The sequence below is a fragment of the Macaca fascicularis genome, chromosome 3, assembly GCF_037993035.2.
Source record: "Macaca fascicularis isolate 582-1 chromosome 3, T2T-MFA8v1.1".
NCBI lineage: Eukaryota > Metazoa > Chordata > Mammalia > Primates > Cercopithecidae > Macaca > Macaca fascicularis.
The window spans coordinates 91277715-91298028 of NC_088377.1; the positions used below are offsets into that span (position 1 = coordinate 91277715).

At 35.8% G+C, this 20314-nt stretch overlaps 1 protein-coding gene across 9 annotated transcripts in view; it reads right to left on the bottom strand.

Moving 5' to 3' along the window:
- POU6F2 (POU class 6 homeobox 2) overlaps positions 1–20314 on the bottom strand; it is a 496562-nt gene that overhangs the window by 454660 nt on the left and 21588 nt on the right. For 2 of the 9 annotated variants that reach the window (XM_045389038.2, XM_065542098.1), the window contains exon 1: positions 12829–12939. The exons of 6 other annotated variants lie outside the window; for them this stretch is intronic. In XM_045389038.2, the coding sequence (XP_045244973.1) occupies positions 12829–12846 (18 nt within the window). In that variant the 5' untranslated portion in view covers positions 12847–12939. Of the gene's footprint in view, positions 1–12828; positions 12942–20314 lie in introns of those variants that run through there. One more of the 9 variants, XM_074035194.1, reaches the window with a different exon arrangement.

Sequence of the window (20314 nt, forward strand, 5' to 3'; positions counted from 1 at the left end):
GAGGGGCAAGTCAAATATGCTTAACCTCACTATCACTACTTTTATTAAATATTGGATTCAATATCTGAGCCACTGTAATAGGAAACAAAAGTAAAAGTACCAACAATAGGAAAGAAAAATAAAAAATGTTATTTTTCAGATCACATAATTATCTCCATAGAAAAACCAAAAGAATATAAAACAAAATGTTAGAAAATTTGGCAAGATGGCTGGTATATGATCAATATATAAAAAATCAATTTTATGTACTAGCGATGATAATTTTAAAAACTATTTTAATAATAATAATACGAAAAGTTGAAAAATTTGTGTTAAAAAGAAAATCTAGCCAGTTGCAGTGGCTCGTGCCTATAATCCCAGCACTTTCGGAAGCAGAGGCAGGCAGACCCTTTGATCTCAGGAGTTCTAGACCAGTCTGGGCAATATAGTGAGACTCTACAAATTTTTTTTTTTTTTTTTTTTTTTTTTTTTTTTTTTTATAGCCAGGCCTGGTGGCTTGTGCCTGTAGTTCCAGCTACTCAGGAGGCCGAGGTGGGAGGATTGCTTGAGCCTGGGAGTTGAGGCGGCAATGAATTGTGATTGTACTAGTACACTATAGCCTGTGTGGCAGAATAAGACTCTCTTTTCAAAACAAGGAAGAAATTTTACAATATTCCAAGTTACGTAGGAATAAGTCTGAAAAATATCTGTACAAAGAGAACCATACAAATTTTCTATGTATAGGTATAAACTATTTTAGAAAGATATTAAAGAAAACCTATAAAAATGAGAAGATATATCATGATTATGGATTAGAACGCTTAATAGCATACAGATGTTAATTCTTCCCAAATTTATTAAAAAGATATAAAGGTATATCTAATATATATCAACAAAAATAAATAAATAACTTTAAAAAGTTATAAGGACATTCAAAACAAAATTTCAACTAGATTTTTAGGTTACTTGTCCTACCAGATATCAGGACCTTTATGAAGCAGTAGTGATGAAGAGAGCAAAGCAATATTTTTAAATGTTTTAAAAATACAAAATAGTATGTTTTTGAAATGCTGAAATGGGTTAAGATTTCATAAGCAAGATACTAAGAGAAACAAACATGAAATAGTTTTAAAATTAACTTCAACTGCATCAAAATTTAAAAATGTCTGCCCATCAAAAGACACCATAAAGAAAGTAAAAACATAATACATGAGTAGGGAGAATATTTTTAGAATGAAGGTAACTGACAAAAGACTGGTATTCAGAATATAGAATGAATATGTAATATGCAAAAAAATAGAAAATGTGACATGAACAGGCTTTTCACAGAGATAAAATGGGCATTTCAAATAAATATATGAAAAAAATGATTAACCTCAATAATCACAGAAATCCCATTAGAGAACAATGAGATACAATTTTACATAGCTTGGTTTTGGAAAAATTAATAATTGGATTATACCAAGTCTTGGAGAGTATGTGGATCAATGGAGATTTCTAAATATTGCTTTGTAGGAATATAAATTGGTATATGCATCTGAAATACAAATTGGCATTTTCTTTTAAATGTGAGCATGCTTGTACCCCAGGTAGAAAAGAATATCATGGATTGCAAAAACAAATTTTAAAAAGTCCAGAATGTACAAAGCAATGGAGGTATAATATAATAAGGCACCTGCAGAATATTTCAGTGAACTGTACATTTTCATAGATGGAGCGCAAGGTGTATGTTTATGGGGGAAGAGGAGATTTGATTAGCAACATTGGCAAAATGCCAACTCACAGTGGGTTGTTTTTGCAATGTTAAGAAGTTTGTACATTGCCCCACATCCCAAAATATTTCAAGAATTCTTAGTCACGGAACTCCTTCAAACTGAAAGTCAAAAATGTAAAAAGACAGAAAAGCAGAGCTGCTCTGATTGGAATTGGAGGACCTTGGACCAAAAGGGAACAACCCTTCCTCCCTTTCCATGGAGATCCCTGAGGACATACCACAGTGCTCCTAATGCTTGGACACAGATTTTTAAAAGCCCTTGTGGGCAGTAGGGTTTTGGGCACTGCAGTGCCACAACCTAATTTGCATTACAGAAGCGTTGCATAACATCAGTGTGATTGGATGATGGCAGAAGCCTAGTGAGTGTTTTTAAAGAACACCTGCTTGATGTACAGCAATGGGGAGGGTTTCTGGAAGGATATCCAGTTGCAATATCAAAGGTACCCAATGTATTTGAAAGAAGCTTCAAAGGTCTCAAGCATACAAATATATTTCCTATTACTCATTCAGATTGCTCAAAACACCCTGGGAGTACACTATAATCTTCATCAGTAGTTTACTTATGTTGTTTTCTGTGCTGTCAGGAAAAAATTGCTTATGTCTTTTATTAATCCTAAGCAAAACCTACTTGATACCACTTTCAATCATCAGAAAGTTGGACAGTAAAATAGAAAACAAAAATAAAAATAGAGGGAAAAGCAGTCAACTGCCTAAATTCATCCCTGAGTATCAGAGGAGACACTTGACTTCTGTTATGTAGTTTGGCAATTTCTCAAGAGGAGATGAAAATATCCATCTTCTTACTGCCCTGCATTCTAACCTAGGTTACTCCATCATCATAGTACAAATGGAGCCCATCTTCTCTGGAACTATCAATATTTTTATATTAAAAGTAAAATTAAGTAATTTAAGCGATAATGCAAAAGTTTTATATTAAAATAAACTCAAAAGAAATTTTAGTCTTAGTAAACTATCACACTGACCTAAACAGAAATCTTGGCTCTTTTACCAACCATTGGGCCTTTTTCCTTTCTGGCTTCAGTTTTTCCATTTGTAAAGTGCAAAGAATACCTACTTCTCAGACTTAAGTGGAATAATACAGAAAAAATATAAAATGCAGCCTGTATCATAGTTAAGTGTTCAATAAGCAGTAGCCATAATGTGACATAAGAGGACATAAGATTTTATAAATGTATAAATTAGATGGAAATGCTTTTCTAATAAGAACACTTCAATGAGAAAAATGGAAAATGTATTTGGACATTTGTGTATCACTCTAAATCAGGATTTCTCAACCACGACTCTGTTGACATTTGGGGCTGGATAATTCTACATTGTAGGGAGACTGTCCTGTACATTACAGGATGCTTAGAAGTATTCTTGGCCTCTACCCACTAGTTCCTAGTCTTCTCTCTCCAAGTTGTGGCAAACAAAAATGTCTCCAGACATTGCAGACATTGCCACATGTTCACTGAGGGAGTGGGGAAGCATCTTAGCCAAGATACTGAAAGCACAAACAACAAAAGAAAAATACAGCATATGAATGTTATCAAAATTAAAATTTCTTCTTTTAAAAGCCTTTGTTTAGAAACTGGAAAGGCAAGCTAAAGACTGGTGAAAAAATATCCACAATACATACAACCAATAAAGGCTAGTATAAGTATTTGTAAACTCCTGAAAAACAATTATTTTTTAAAAACTAATCTTAAAACTAGGCAAAAGATTTGAATAATACTTTTAAAACGCAGATATGCAAAGGATCAATGAATATATGAAAAAGTGCTCAACATCATTAGTCATCAAGGAAATGCAACATAAAGCCACAATGAAATACCACTACCCACCTATGAGAATGATTAAAGATAAAAAACACTGACCATACTAAGTGTTGGTGAAGATATGGAGCAGGCAGACTCTCACACACTGCTGTTGAGTGTGTAAAATGTACAACTGCTTAGAAAACTGATAGTTTCTTATAATGTCAGACGTATACCTACTCTGCCACTTAGCAACTCTACTCTTGATATTTACTCCAAAGAAATGAAACCATATGTCCATGCAAAAGAATGTTCATAGCAGCTTATTCATAATAGCTCAGAACTGGAAATAACTCAAATGTCCAAGAGATGAATGGATGTACATGGTGGCTTATCTCTCCAGCAAAAGAGAAAAAAGATGGAAAAAGGGGGAAAAGGTCCCAATACATGTGAAAACATAATGAATTTCATAGATGTTACACTGAGTGAAGAATGAAGGCATAAAAGAATATATATTGTATGATTCTACTTACATGAAGCTTTAGAACAGGTAAATAGAAATTATGATGACAAAATTTAAAAAGTGCTTGCTTCCGAGGCACTAGGGAGCTTTCTGTGTCCTTGAGAGTGTCCCATGTTTTGGCTAGAGTAGCTGTTACACAGGTGCACACATGTGTCAAAACTGATTGAAGTGCACATCTGTGTGTTTTACTGCAAAAAATGATGGGTGGGGGATAATCAGGTCAAGCAATCAGAATTAATAACACCTACAGAAAAAAGTAAATATAGGAAACTGAAGAAAATTAAATAAGCATATATATATATATGTTTCATTTTAGTGAATTTTGAGAAGGCATTTTATCCAAAAAAAGAGCAGCCAGGTATGAAAAATGAGCAACTGACAAATGAGGAATAAGACAAACTAGTGAACTAGGCCAGATAGAAGAATGCAGAAAATAACAAATAGTGAATATCATTAAAGAAAAGAGAAGAAGGAAGGAAAGCATTCATCAGAGATATAATAAAAGATATCTTCCCTGAGCTGAAGAAAGTCACAAGTCTCCATATCCTAAAGTCTCCCTAAGAGCCAGATAAGATTATTTCTTAAGGCCTATCCCTTGACATATCCTGACAAATTTCTGGATTCCAAGAATAAAGATAAAATTCTAAATATGTGTAGTAAAAAAGGAGAAAAATATTATCCTCAAAGAAAAATGCTAAAACTGTGGGCTAGCAGAATCAGATTTTAGGAACCAATACAAAAGACAAGAGTTTCTAAACAAACATTAAGGAATGAAGTACAATTTCTAGAAATCTTAAGCAAGATGAACTAATTCCCTGGAATTTTATTCCCATGTAAATCATCATTTTTTATAGGTTTTAAAATGCAAGGATTGAATTAATATGATATCTATGTGTCTTTTGTAAAATTATTTTAAAAAGATGTAAATCAACATAACTATAATAGAATAGAGGGAATTTGTAATATACATGAAACATTTTTGGAGAAAAATAGTAAAATGAATATTAAGCCCAAGAAATTGTTAACAATATGGTTTTAAAACTTAGATCAATTACAAAGAAAGAATTCTTGAAAGAAAAAGTAAATAATTTTATTTTTTAATATATATGGAACTAACATTTCACATACTTTCAATAAAATACGGCAAATGGGGTGGAGTAAATAAATACTAAATGCTTATCTTAGTATGGGGTTATGGAGAAAGGCTATAAATAGAGTTTAGATCTTGCCGTCAGAAAAAAATATTGGTCAAGTATGTTTGCTACAAAAATTAATATTATCTGCTAGTAGGAAAGAAATAACATGTAAAATTTTCAAAGCAGTAAGAATAAAAACTGATCATTCCAAAGAAGATAGAAAAGAAAGTAAACACATAACATAAATTGAAATAGATAAGATTTTAATCATTCCACAATGTAATCATATACCAAACATTACATTGTACCCCATAAATATATAATATTTATTCATCAATTAAAATATGTTTTAATGGTAAAAATAAGACCAAGAGCAAGCAAATCAATTAACATAATAAAAAGAAGGAATTACATTTCTCCATTAAAAGACAATGGATCCAAAATTGAGTTAAGAGAAGCAAAACAAAACCCAGCCAGAGACTGTTTAAAAGAACATTTTAAATAAAATGATAAGGAAAAATTGAAAATACTTGAAGATATGATAGGCAAATGGAAACAGAAGGAAAGCAGGTGGCAATATTACTATCAAAGTATAGCTCAAGCAAAATGCATTAAATGGGATATTTCATTTTTATAAAAGGTACATTCTGCCAAACAGATATGTCAAAAACTTTGTACATTAAAAAAAAAATTCTAACCTAGAAATACATTAGGCAAAGAACTTTTAGAAATACGATGAGAAATTGGCAGAAACTGCAATCTTAAGAGCAATAACACCTCTTTCAGAGTGTGACAGATCAAGTAGATAAAAAATAGAGAGTAGCTGAATAACACAATTAAGGAGTTTGATTTATTGAGGAGAAAGAGTAAAAGAGGAAACATTGTAACTTACAGATGTAAAATACATATTCTTTTCAAATTTCCATGTAAAGTAATGAAAAGGACTCATGGATGAGACTGCAATGACCATCTCAAAACATCCACCAAAAAGAAATACCAGTTAGCCCACACTCTGTCCTCAATGCTGTAATTCTGGAAATAAATACTTCTGCATGAACCTTGGAAAGGAAAGAAATCACATCAGTGGTGGACTGAGAAAGCAATATGAGTGATACAACTATTGGGTAACAATATCTTGAAGTAGATATGTATCTTGAATAGATGAAAATGACTTATCCCTTCCTGGACCATCCTAAATATCTCATCATGCAACATTATAAAGAGAAGACATTATTTTATCAGGGCCTGCCCAAGGCACTGGCTTCTAGAATGAAAGATAAGACCCCAGATTGGGAGCTACCTTTTTTGGGGGGTCTAGGAGGATGCACCTAACCTGCTCACTTGCTCCTGGTTCCACACTTCCTAGAATGAAGCCTGACATACTCAAGCTGCGAAGGAAATCCATGATGGCTGCATTATCTTACTTATTCATTCATGCATATAAATGGACAACCAACAGTTACCAGATTCTGAGGCAAATGTTAAAAAAACCCCAAAAGAATCAAAAGGAACACATTGATTCCCTGATGCTGGAGAAAACAGGAATAATTCAGGGAAGAGAAGGGAATCATAAAATAATTTTAATTGGTGTTGTGAAGAACATTTGACAAAATACTTTATCCACAAAACAAGAACGGGTTGCAGTGATAAAAGGAACAAAGGTTTTTGAAAATTCAAAATGTAATTATTGACATTTGAAAGATTGATAAAACACTACATGGAAAAGTCAAGGAAACTTTCCAGAATCATAAAAAAAAAAAAAAGAAAGAAAATGTGAAAGATTTCAGCACAATCAATGCAGGAAGGCCTACATCTGTCTCCTAGTAGTTCTAGAAAGAGGTAGCTAAGAAAAGGAATGTGAGCAATTTATCAAAGGAATAATGAATGAAATTACCGAAAGCTTAAACAAACCTACAAATAGAATACTGTAAGTCTTCATTTTGAAGGATTCCATATGGTATTGAGCAGAAAAAAATGGAGGAAAAAACATCTAAGAACATTCTTATAAAATTTCAGAACACAAGGATTCTAAAGAAGATCCTGAAAACTTCCAAAGAGATTACAATGTTTATCTTCAAAGGAAGAAAGACCAAATTGGTTTCAGACATTTCATAAGCAATGTTGGATGCCAGAAAACATCAGAGCCTTTAAAAGTTCTGAGAGAATTATTTTGAATCTAAAATTCTAGCTATCAATCAAGAGTAAAGACAAAATAAAGTCATTTGCAGGCATGTGGGGACTTATAAAATTTACCATCTACAGATTTGTTCTAAAGAATTAATTGAGGATGCCCCCAAACAAAAATGGGATGTAGGAATGAGGAAAATATGAGGTTTAAGAAACCATGGACCAAATAAGGCTGCAAAATGAAAGGAAATTCCAAGAAGATGGCCATGCAATCGTCCTGGAAAACCAGGGCTGCAATACAAGAAGGAGGCAGGGAAATCAGGAGTGTTTCCAAGAAGCAAATGAATTCTAGGTAGTAAGTTTCTAGGTAAAAGAAATGAATCTTCTTCATGAAAAGGGGAAACTATATTAAAATATGTAAAGGGAAAAATGCTCTGCTCCATTCTCTCCCACTTCCAACTTTTACTCATTGTATTTCCACTTTTAGTGGCACTGCTTTCATGATACAAGGCTATACGTCTTAACCTATGAATTACTCTATTTTGTTTTATAGTGATTATTTCAAATATTGGATTTTTAAAATTTTTAGATTTAATTTATAGATACATAAGGAAAATTTAATTATACTGGCTCACAATCCCCTATGTGATTCCACTGGAGCAAGACATAAATGAGAACTCAGAATTTTATAAATTTTATAATGGTAATGAAGTACTTAGATTACATATTAACTAATACTCCCAGCACATTCTGGACTATTAAGCTGATTAATATCTCTGCACCAAAAAAAAAAAAAATATATAAATGGTTTACTTCATGTCAGTTCAGGTGAGGTTTTGTCACCAAATAAGTTCAGGTCACTGCTTCCGGCACAACCAATCCTCACACCTGACACAGAAACTAAAGGGTGGGCTTGTACACTCTGCAAACCAATCAGAATCATTCTCTACTTCCTACTTCATGGACAGAGCATTTCTGAGAATGTTTGGATACAAAGGAAAATAATGGTGAGAGATGGAGACATAGAGATATGGCCCTGATAGAAGTTTTGAACATCAAAAATCACTTCTACCTGCAGACAGTTCTATCCCTAGACTTCTGTGAGCCATTACCATTGATTGATCTGGCTTTCTGTCATTTGCAGCTAAAAGAGTTCAGGCAAATTCTGTATTGAACACAAATCCCAAGGACTTTTCAATAGGCTAGAAAGACAACAAAGATGCCTACTATCACCGTAAGTGTGCTATATTTGACTTGAGAATGTTAGCCAAAACAGCAAGGCCAGAAAAAGAAATGAGGTATAACTACTAGGAAAATAATACAAATTAACATTATTTGCAGATAATATGATGAAAATGCAGAAGAATCAATACATTAATAAAACGAATAGGATAATTCTGAAAAAAATCCACTCAAATTACACACACACACACACACACGCACGCACGATCTAGGAATGAGCTTAATAAAAATTTTTGAATGTTTTATATAAAGGAGTCATGCAAATATTTGGGTTAGAAAACAAAATTCAAAGCCTCTGAGATGAGAGCATGCTTGGAATGTTTGAGGAACTGCAGGAATGCCCGGTATGGCTACCCCAGGGTGGATAAGGGGGCGTGTAGTAGACGAGGTAGGAGAGGCAGGGAGGTGGGGAAGATCATGGAGGGTCTTAGAAGCAGCTCTAAGGACAGTGACTCCTACTCTGGGTGATGTGGGGACCTCCTGATGCCTTCCAGCCAGGGCTACAGTAATCTGCTTTACGTTATCATAAGATGGTTGCTGGGCTGACAATAGGTAATGGGCAAACAAAGGAGAACAGTTAAAAGAATATTGTGATAATACACATAACAATAACAGCAACTAAAGATGGTGATTTAGCAGTAGAATTAGATTTAGCAGTACAAAGTAAACAGATCCCAGATTACAGAAATCACTAACAAATCTCCATAACATGTTCACACGCAGCCCAGTGTGCACATTTTGCTCATTGTTATGTAAAACTGTATCTACTAATAGCTAAAGAAAAGTCAAGAAGAATAAGTAAATGATATCAAATCATTGATTTAATATGTATTTATTGGGTACAGCATCCATGTGTTAGGCACTAAGCGAGGCCATGGGATAGGGAAGAGGACACAGTTCTTACCCAAAGGAACTCGTGGTTACATAAGGGAGAAAAAACAACATGGTAAAATAAAAGTTGTAAAACCTTATACACACAGGATCATCTCAGGGCAACATCTCCAGCCTTCCCCATCCAAAGGCATTATGACATTCACTGGTTCCCTAGAGCTCCCTTGATCAAACCAAATTTTCAGTAAGGTCTCCACAGTCTGGCTTACCTTTACACTCTTCTTGCTCTCTGTGCTCTGCCACAGTGGCTGTCGGCCTTCTTCAGGTCCCTTAAACTGGACATGCCACATTCATTTCAGCTGCAGGGACTATGCATGCACTGTTCCATCTGCAGAAAGCACGCTTAGCGCTGTCTTGACCTACACAACTCCAGCTCCTCCTTCAATCTTACCTCCCTGATATACTCACTGATGATTTCCCTGATTAGGTCAAAGTCTACCGTGATGAGCTTTCATACCATTCACCTCCCCATGGTAACACTTACCACTGTTTTACATTTATGTAAATATAAATATTTGACTTTGGTTAGCTAAAGTCTTTTCTACTGAACTGTAAGGTGGGGGGGACTATATTGTTTTTAACCTTTTTAAAATGCTCCAGTGCTTACATGATTTTACAACTTTTAGTTTGCCATCTTGTTTTTTCTCTGTCATGGGACTATGAGCTTTTTGGAGCAGAAACTGTGTCTTCCTTTCTGTCCCATGTCCTAGCTTAGTGATCAAACACATAGATCCTGCACTTAATAAATCATATTAAACCAATGAATTGGAATTACTATATCATATCCCACATTACTGGAATCCTGCTTGGCTCACAGTGGAGATTCAATAAATATTTGTTATTATATAGTATACATTGTATTGTATATAGGTAATCAGTATATACTGCATTATATATAGGTAATCATATATACCTATATATAATATAGATGTATTATTTATCTATATATAATATAGATATAGCATATAGATATCAGTGTATAATATAGATTACACATCTATATAGAATATAGATATTATATATCTATATGTAATATATACCTTCATTCACCTGCCATTTCCGCACCCTGTCTGAAACAATCTCCTGTGGGAAATGTTCATAAAATCAAACCTACAGGTACCATTAATAGTCATCATATTTTAAAAAAAGGAAATCAATTCTAAGAATAACAAATTATTAGGCATTGATATATTTTAAAAATTCTGCTCCTGAACAAAACAGAATATTCTGACAGAGTTACTGACATATTTTTTTTAAATTCATAAGCAAGATGCTAAATATTCTCAGTGGTCATCTGAATAGAGACCACAAGGAGGAAGACGATCATCTATGGTGTACCATCCTTCTGCCCAAAGGCTCTTGACTCCAACTAATTGAAAAGAAGAGTCAATAGCAGTAGCAAGAAGGAAGCCACAGCTTCGCAGAAATAGTTCCACTTTTGACAAAAGGAAACTAAGCAGTAGGAGGCTCCATCATTTATTAAACCAGGATGTATTTGTACAGCCAAATGTGAAAAAGAGCTCTCCAACATTTGTGAGAGAATGATCCACAGGACCTTTGAAGTTAGGAGGAAATCTTGCAGGGAGAAAAGAGAGAAAAAAAAATCTTGCAGTTTTCTTCCCGGGTCTAAGCAATAGCAACATGTGGAGGTGACAAAAGAAAAAAGATAAATTGACAAAGAATGAAAAAAAATTCAGTTTTTTCTGAATCCATAAGATTCCACACATATTTCACAAGGATTTATCAGGTGAATTAAGACTTGCCTTGCACATAGATGTTCATAAAACTTGTCTTTGTATTACCCAAGGCATTGGAGAAAGATTTAACATTAAAAGTTGCTAAACAACATCTAACATGTTATCGTTTCTGTAAAATTAATTTTATCCACTTCTTTTTCAGTATGTTCACCTTCATTTTTATACTTATAGCTTCCACTCTCCTGAAAACGTCCTTTTCCAGTTAGCTGGAAGAGATCTTCATTCACCTGCCATTTCCACACCCTGTCTGAAACAATCTCCTCTGGGAAATGTTCATGTAAAGCCGCTTTCGTGCACTGCCAGCATTGGGTTATGCCTCTCTGAAGGTTCTACTGCTAAACATTGGCTTTTAAGCAACTACTTAAAGACACTCCCAAGAGATGTACAGTTAACCGTCTCATAATGAGTCGCTTCTCCTAGCCAGAAAAGATATTTCCACCACATCCATATTTTATTTTCTGGAAAATCTATAGTAGGCTAAGCTTCACACATGAGCCAGTATAAGGTTATTATAAGCCTATGGTTTTTCTTTTTGCAACTCATGAGGACTCTCTCATTGCTCTGAGGGGAAAAAATCTGGAAACAAAGTAACCTGACAAGCTGAGTACATACATTAAGTGCATAAATTCTTTACAAATAGGGCTCTCGATAGTACATTTAAAGTACAAATAGTGTTTCTACAGCACACCCAAGGAGTTCATTTTTTAAATGAATGAAATGACATTGGAAAGATGACATATTACAACTATTTCCTCCACTCGACTTACAGCAGCTCCACTCCCTTGGTGTTTATAGACAAATGCTACTAATAGAAAGGAAGGGATCATGTTTAATATAAATGTTGCCTTCTTTATGCTATGGAACACTACAAAGTATCATTATCATGGCAGAATCAATTGATTCTATTATCCCCAGCATTCTAAAAGTCTAAAACTCTACACACCAAGACATTCTGAATGGTTGCCCCATTTTTTAAAAGTACGTATCTAATTTTAAAAGAAGCAATTAGAAAACTGGAGATAAATTCTGTTCCTAGACCCATCAGCAATGACCTAGGTCTCCTTTCAAGTTTTCTGTGCCTGTAAGACAGAATACATTCCATTGAAATTTTCTTCCCACTTTCTTCATAAGGAAACTGTGAGTGTTACTGACCCAACATTCCCCCAAAATACTTTAAGCCTCCTAATTACAGACATCTCGAAATAGAAGTGTAAAGTAATACTCAAAAATCTAGAGTATCTTTTCCCATAAAAGCCACATCTGTCTTATTTTTTTAAATGGAATATAAAAAATAGCAAATAAAATTCCATAAAAGATTATTTATGTGCAGCTTGTATTTAGAATATAAACTCTAATGGTCAAGTATGTAAACAGTAAGGAGAGAGATATATTCAATGTAGGTGTTCAGTAAAACAAACCGTAATACCACCCATGGATACAGCTTATGAATTAAGGAATACTTCTAGCATAAAATAAATCTAACCTTTTGGAGAAGCAGCATATCAGAACAAAAGGGAATCTCGCTCATTTGACAAAAGGAAACATGACAATGATTTCCCTCCAATTTTATACAATAAACTCACAGATTGTAGTTTTGCGGAAATTTCCTATTGGTAGGCATTCTGAAAAATCAACAAAATACCTGAAGAAGAGCACTCATTTGCCACTTCCTCTTGGATCATTATAAGAACATTCTTTCAGCATCTTGACAGTAAACAGCAAACAGGGTAACACAACCCAAGAGAGTTCATGCCTAGAAGAAAACCCCAACATTTTATTTAAATGATGACATTGCAAAGAAAACTCAGCTGAAATGACACACATACTTTTTACAAGACTTGGCAGATAGAACACTGAACACCTAGGCTCTGACTTTGACTTAGCCATAGATCTCCCATGGAGCTACATGGGAAAATAAGAAGCCCCAATGTCAGCCCTCTAACTTTATCTCTAAATAAAGAAGTAATTTTGAAGGTGTGGATTGTAGGTACATTGTTCTATATTTTTGAAACAAATCCTAGACTCTATTTTTTTTTTTTTTTTTTTTAGACTGAGTCTTACTCTGTCACCCAGGCTGGAGTGCAGTGGCACGATCTTGGCTCACTGCAACCTCCGCCTCCCAGGTTCAAGCAATTCTCCTGCCTCACCCTCCCGAGTAGCTGGGATTACAGGTGCATGCCACCACACCTGGCTAATTTTTGTATTTTTAGTATGATGGGGTGTCACCATGTTGGCCAGGCTGGTCTCGAACTCCTGACCTCAGGTGACCCGCCTGCCTCAGCCTCCCAAAGTGCTGGGATTACAGGTGTGAGCCACTGCACCCGACCCAACTCTATTATTAATAACTAGAATGGGGACTTAAAAATGTGATCAGGTGTAAGATGCTTGTCCATGTCCCTGACTCCAACACTTTTAGGCTGGGCCCGTTACCCCTTCTCGTGTCCCCCCAATACCACAATACACCACATATATGCTGGCAGTGTTCCTTTTCTTTAGGGAGATTACTTTTCAGGTGGAAAACTTGTTATCTTAGATTCTACAATTAAATATTATCCCAGATTTCTATCAGAGATTAAACACATATGAATTTGTGTGAGGATAGCTCCCTTTCATAATGTCCATTTTACTGCTGCATGCCACAATGTGATGAAAAGGTCCAATTGTTTCTGGATATAGACATAAACTTGCAGAGATCTGTTAGATCCTTTAGAAGATAAAGCAACTCTTAGCATTATCATGAATGATTTGTGTAGGAAAGTCAGTGCCAAAACAAAGGAAATCTCAAAACTCAAACCCAAACCAGAGGGTAGTTCATTCTCTTGCATTTATACCCTATCAACATTGGATCATATTCACTTCAGGAGTAAAAAAACAAAAACGAAAACAGAAACAAAAATCTTTTTGACGGCAGGTCAAGATAGCATGTGGCTATCAACCCAACCTACATACACGAGCACGCGGGCATGCACGCATGTGCGTGCAAACACACAACACACAACACACACACACACACACACACACACACACACACACACACACACAGCGGTTTCTCCCTTTCCCCAAAAAGCATTTATAGTAAATATCCATCCAGACAAAAGCCTCCGTTTTCCTACTGCTTTTGTGTGCTGTGGCAGGAAGCAGTTGTCAGCTGCGTTTGTGAAAAATAACAACTGCAGACACTGAGACACATGCCACAATGTTCCCGTGGAAATCAAACTCTGAGAAATTTTTTAAATGTTTTCAACACATCAGCATGAAGCATCGACCTAGTTGGAATCACTTAGATCTAAAGCAAATGCACTGATTGTTTTCACAGCAGGCTTTTCTTCTTGGAGCTGAAACAGGCGCACTGGCGAGGGTTGCGCGGAAAGGTTTGCAGCCCCCTGCCTTGGTCTGCTATAGCCAGTGACACGATCAATACCAGGGTGAGCAGCAGAGGAAGCTCGGGGAAGATTATGAAGATGAGGTGAGTGACAGAATTACCTTATAGGGTTTGTTCTTTCTCTCACCTTGAATCTCATCTGCCACAGACAGAGATGGAAAACCATCAGGGCACAGACCAAAAACAAGAGGTGGAAAGGGTTGAAGGGCATTAGACACCATATGTGCTGAGAGCCTGGCTATTGTGTCTTTTTACATGTTAGAATCCTCAAGAAAGGGCAAGTCCTGTAGCAAATCAGGGCGGCATCACTGATTAACGAGAAGACAAATGCCAGCATCTCTTTCAGGGCCTGGAGCACAGCAGGTGCACCAATAATTGGCAGCCCTGATTTTCAGTGTATTTTTTATTACTGTTAATACAACTACTCCTCCTATTTTACTTTTTAGCCCCAGTAAAGTATCATTCATGTAAATAATATACATACATAAAGTACCATCTTTCCAGGTTAAACTGTGGGATGAAGTGTGGACAAGACCAAATGTGCCTTAGGTGGCCATCATTTATTTATTGAGGGCTTCCTCTGCACAGGCACTGCTAGTCCACAGTTTTCTTCCCCTAACTCAGAGGTCCAAAGATGCCTAAACAATTGAGTCAGCTCATTCACTGGGCTTGTCCTGGAGCTTAACAGAGGCACCAATTTAGTGGAACCAATTCTCATTCAAAATGTCCAGAATGCAAGGAAACAGGAAAATCTCCATTGTCTATCAATCTGATTGAACGATCCTGATCAACTGAGTAGAGTTGACTATGTTGATAATCAAATGTGCCGAATACTCATATTGACCATAATATGTCCAAGCTATAGCTGCTTTTATAATCCATGTCCCTAAAGCTTGAGATTTTTAAAAATATTTCTGTGAAGTTTAAACTGTATATAAGAAGTGTCCAAGAAATTCAAGGCTCATATTCGTTGTTTCCTTAAGGCACTGGATGAACATAGTGAAAAGGAATATGTTCTAGGCCTTCCCAATTATTACCAAAACATCAAAATGAATTGTTATCAGAGATTTTATTCTGATTCTTTGAAAAAAATATATAAACATTTATATGTATATCTCATTTTAAATGGAATGTCTATTCGTTGAAAAGTTAAAAAAAAAACATGATTCCCCAAACCTAAAAATTATCACTGCCGTAAGTTTGGTTATTTATTTATGGTCTTTTTTTCTACACTTTTAAAATTTACATAATTAAAACAATACTACATAAGCTAATTTTTTTTTCACTTAACATTACACATTATATCATAAGCATATACCCAGGTCAATTGCTTTGAAAACAATCTTAATGTCACATGATTTATGGATTTAATATGCTTAATCACTCCCTTCTTTTTTTTTTTTTTTTTTTTTTTGTTTTTGAGATGGAGTCTCGCTCTGTCGCCCAGGCTGGAGTGCAGTGGTGCAATCTCAGCTCACTGCAAGCTCCGCCTCCCAGGTTCACACCATTCTCCTGCCTCAGTATCCCGAGTAGCTGGGACTACAGGTGCCCACCACCACGCCTGGCTAATTTTTTTTTTTTTTATCTTTAGTAGAGACAGGGTTTCACTGTGTTAGCCAGGATGGTCTCGATCTCCTGACCTCATGATCTGCCTGCCTCGGCCTCCCAAAGTGCTGGGATTACAGGCGTGAGCCACCATGCCTGGCCCAATCACTCCCTTCTTTTAAGACATCAGATGCTTCGTTTTTGTGTGTGAGTGCTAATATAATTTCTTTATCCAAGTCTCTGAGTATTTCCTAAAAGTAGAATTACTAGGTCAGAGGTGAAAACAACTTATTATTTTTGTGGTTTATTTCAAAAATAGTCTTTTTGCCTTTGAACTTTAGAATTTAAATTTAGAAGTTAGAAAAAGAAAAAAAAAAGAAAATGTTTTCAAAATATACTACAAGTAAGAGATTAACATTTTAGTATATCCTTGATAGCTTTTTGTACATATCCATAAATATTTAGATATGCATCTCATCTTTCTGTATTATTTATAAAACAGAAACATGTAGTACAAATGTACTACAATCTGCTTTGTCTGGTTAACTAAATAACTGAGATTCTTTCTGTGTCATTAAAGTCTTCCAGATTCAGAAACGAAGATAACTAAATCGTGCTGGCTTTCCACAAGTGCTGTCCCACAGATTATAAATGAGGTTTAGTATAACTAATAGCAACTCAGTAAATTTTAAAACGCTCTTTTCATAGTCTAACATTAATACTAAACCATAAGGGAAACCTTCATATTTCTATGCTGAGGACATTTTGGTAGGAGAGGGAGGAAAAGGAAGAGAGGAAAGGGCAAGGCCGGGAAGAAGATATGCATCAGAAAATATTCAAAAATTCTCCCAAAGGGAAAAACCACTTGTAGTCACTTGAAGAAATTGATCGAATCAGTAAATTACCAAAGCAGTAAGTCAGTAATCAGTTTATTGCCCTAAAATGTTATTTTCTCCTCAATACTTTGTAAATCACTGGCCGCGTGTGGTGGATCACACCCATAATCCCAGCACTTTGGGAGGCTGAGGTGGGTGGGTCACATGAGGCCACGAATTCTAGACCAGCCTGGCTAACATGGTGAAATCCATCTCTACTAAAAAATATAAAAATTAGCTGGGCATGGTGGCAGGCACCTGTAGTCCCAGCCCCTTGGGAGGCTGAGGCACGAGAATTGCTTGAACCCGGGAGGCAAAGATTGCAGTGAACTGAGATTGTGCCACTGCACTCCAGCTTGGGCAGCAGAGCGAGACACTGTCTTGAAAACAACAAAACAATAACAACAACAATAAAACTTGTAAATCACTAATCTCAAGGCAAAATCAACCTTATATTAACAAATTGGTTTCAAAATCTCTGGATTTTGCCTAAGGAAGAACAGAGTAATAGCAATCACTTTGTTTCTCCTAGAATTCATTACCTATCAAAGAAAATGCATAAATTCTAGAAGTACTGCTTGTTCCTTTGCCACAAAGCATACATTCAAGAGTAAATTGTTTAAAGCCAAAGGTAAGATTAAACAACTTATTTAATGTCATCCTGCCTGTTATTATTTCTAGGTCTTCTTTGATAATATATCAAGGAGTTACATTTGACATAGCACTGTTATTTTTACCACAGGTTAATTTTAAATCCCATTGTGGCTTATAATCACCATTACCATCACTGTCACCAACAAATCACATCACCATGACAATCACCACCACATCATTACCATCACCAACATCGTCATCACCATTCACATCATCATCCCCATCACCATCAGCATCATCATCACATCACCATGACTATCATCACATCACCACTGTCACCATCATCATTGCATCACCATCATTATCACCATCACATAACCACCATCACCAACATCACCATCACCATCACCGTTGTATCATCATCACATCACCATCGACATCATATCACCATCACCACCACCACCACCATTATCACCATTTTTCCCATGGCATCAGCAGCTGTGGTCAACAGGTTGACCATGCAACTTTTAGAAGATAGCTCATACATGGTCTTCCCACATATCCTCATCTAAAGTAGATTTCCCATCCTCAATCATAATTCACTAGCTTAGTAATAATTTTCATTTCCTTTCTGGTACATATCACAAACTGAGAGTCTCCTTTGTTTTTTTACTTGTTTCTCCTCTGTTTGCTTGTCTACAATGCAATCTAGGTGAGAACAGGGACCACAGTTATCTTAGTATCTTCTATCCCCAGGATAGATGCTGGCCCATAACAAATACTCGATAAAAATCACATGAATTAAATAATACATCACCTATTATCAACTCTTTGTTTCTAAACTCTAACCCAATACAAAAAAACAAAAAACAAAAAACATCAAAATGGCCTGTGTCAAAGAATGCTCTTTCTAGTATATTTTGTCTCATTACGGAAATTTGATGCTGCTATACCCATAAGTCATTTTAAACTATTTACAAACGATGTAGGCACAATCAAGAACATCAAGGTAGAAAAGTGACCTGATAGGTTACACAGGTTAAGAGGTAAGGAACTATTCACTCACAGACATCTCTCTCATCTTCCCAATATGAATTTCCATGGTCAAATTAATCTTTAAGGATAATATACTGTAATGCCACGAAACTCATTTTAAATGATAAATACTGCATGATTACTCATATATTAATACCTAGGTATGAATTCAGTTACAGATTATTTGAACAAACAACACTGGGCAGGTCATTTTTAGCTTGCCAAGGACCAAGGTGCTGGGAGGTCTAAGGAAAACGAAAGGCCACTTTATTGCTAAGGAAGGACCAACAGTGCACAGGAGACTGTGTGCATGGGGCAGAGAAGACACAAAAAGGACAGGAGTGGGAAGACAAGTCTCTGTTGACCCTGATCTTTTCTAGATACTCTATAAACAAAATGTCAGAGTATTTTTGTTCCATTTCAACGAATATGTTTGAGTGACCCAATTTATAGCATTGGGAGAAACAAAAATTGGTCTTGAGGCCAGGGCTATGAATGCATAAGAGAGATTAATATGTCATTATAAGCTGTGTGTGTGTGTGTGTGTGTGTGTGTGTGTGTGTGTGTGTGTTGAGAAAATGGAGAGGGTGGAAATGTAGAAGAAATGAAAAGAACATTTAGCAGAAGATAGACAGTGGAAAGCAGTCTGATATTAGTGGCTGTTGTGTAATAAATATTGGTAAAAATATTGTATTTGCTTCTCTAGACAGTCCAAGTGATCACTACAAGTAAAACCCTTATAAGTGAATCAATGTTAAACAGTAAGAGACTTCCCATTTAGAAAAGCACACATATTCTGAGGATTTTCCCAAGAGTATATCTATAAGCTTCAAGTAACACAAACAGAAATCTGCTGGCTCAAGGCCAATCTGCTTAAACACTGTGCCCCATGTCCCCCTAGACATGCTTGCTGACACCTGGAGAGGAGCATTTAACTCCACTTGACTTACCCTAACTGACCCTTCACTGCCCACTGTCCACTTTCCTTAGCTTGCCATTCACAAAGATGACTTACAAAATGAACTAAAATGAGGATTGGTTATTTTTCCAGGTTTCAAGAAGCTCCCTTTAAAAGATCTCTCATTACGAACAGAAAAGAAAAAGTTGTAATACCTACTTTAAGGGAACAAAGCAAGTACAATTCATCTTTGGTAGCATGAGACAGGATAAGACAACATATTTGTTCTATGCCATCATGCCTAGGAACATCTCATAACCAGACTGACTCTTGAATTGATCCCCTTTTCAAAATGTACGTGTAATAAAATGGTACTCCCCAACAAAGCAATAATAAATCTAAAAGTGGGCTTTCAAAATATTAATGTCACAGCGTTACTAGCAAAAAAGACTGTTAAGCACAGCATTGTCATTACAATAAGCACATAAACTTGTCATTGGATGTGTCGACCAAACAGGAGGCCCAGGGTCAGTGAGAGGAGTTAGGCATGGAAAGGTTGTGTAGTTGTCACCTCTGCATACACAAGGATGGCTAGCAAGGGCTTATTTTAGATGGGAAAAAGCCTATGGTTCCCACAACAACAGTAACTTAACCAGTTACATATATAGTATATTACAACATGAAAGTTGACACCACATACAGAAATACTAAATACTACATATGCTTGAGGGGTACAAGTTATTGTTGCTATGGGAGCTGTAAGTTCTGAATGGCAATAAAAATGGAGTAAGAACCACCT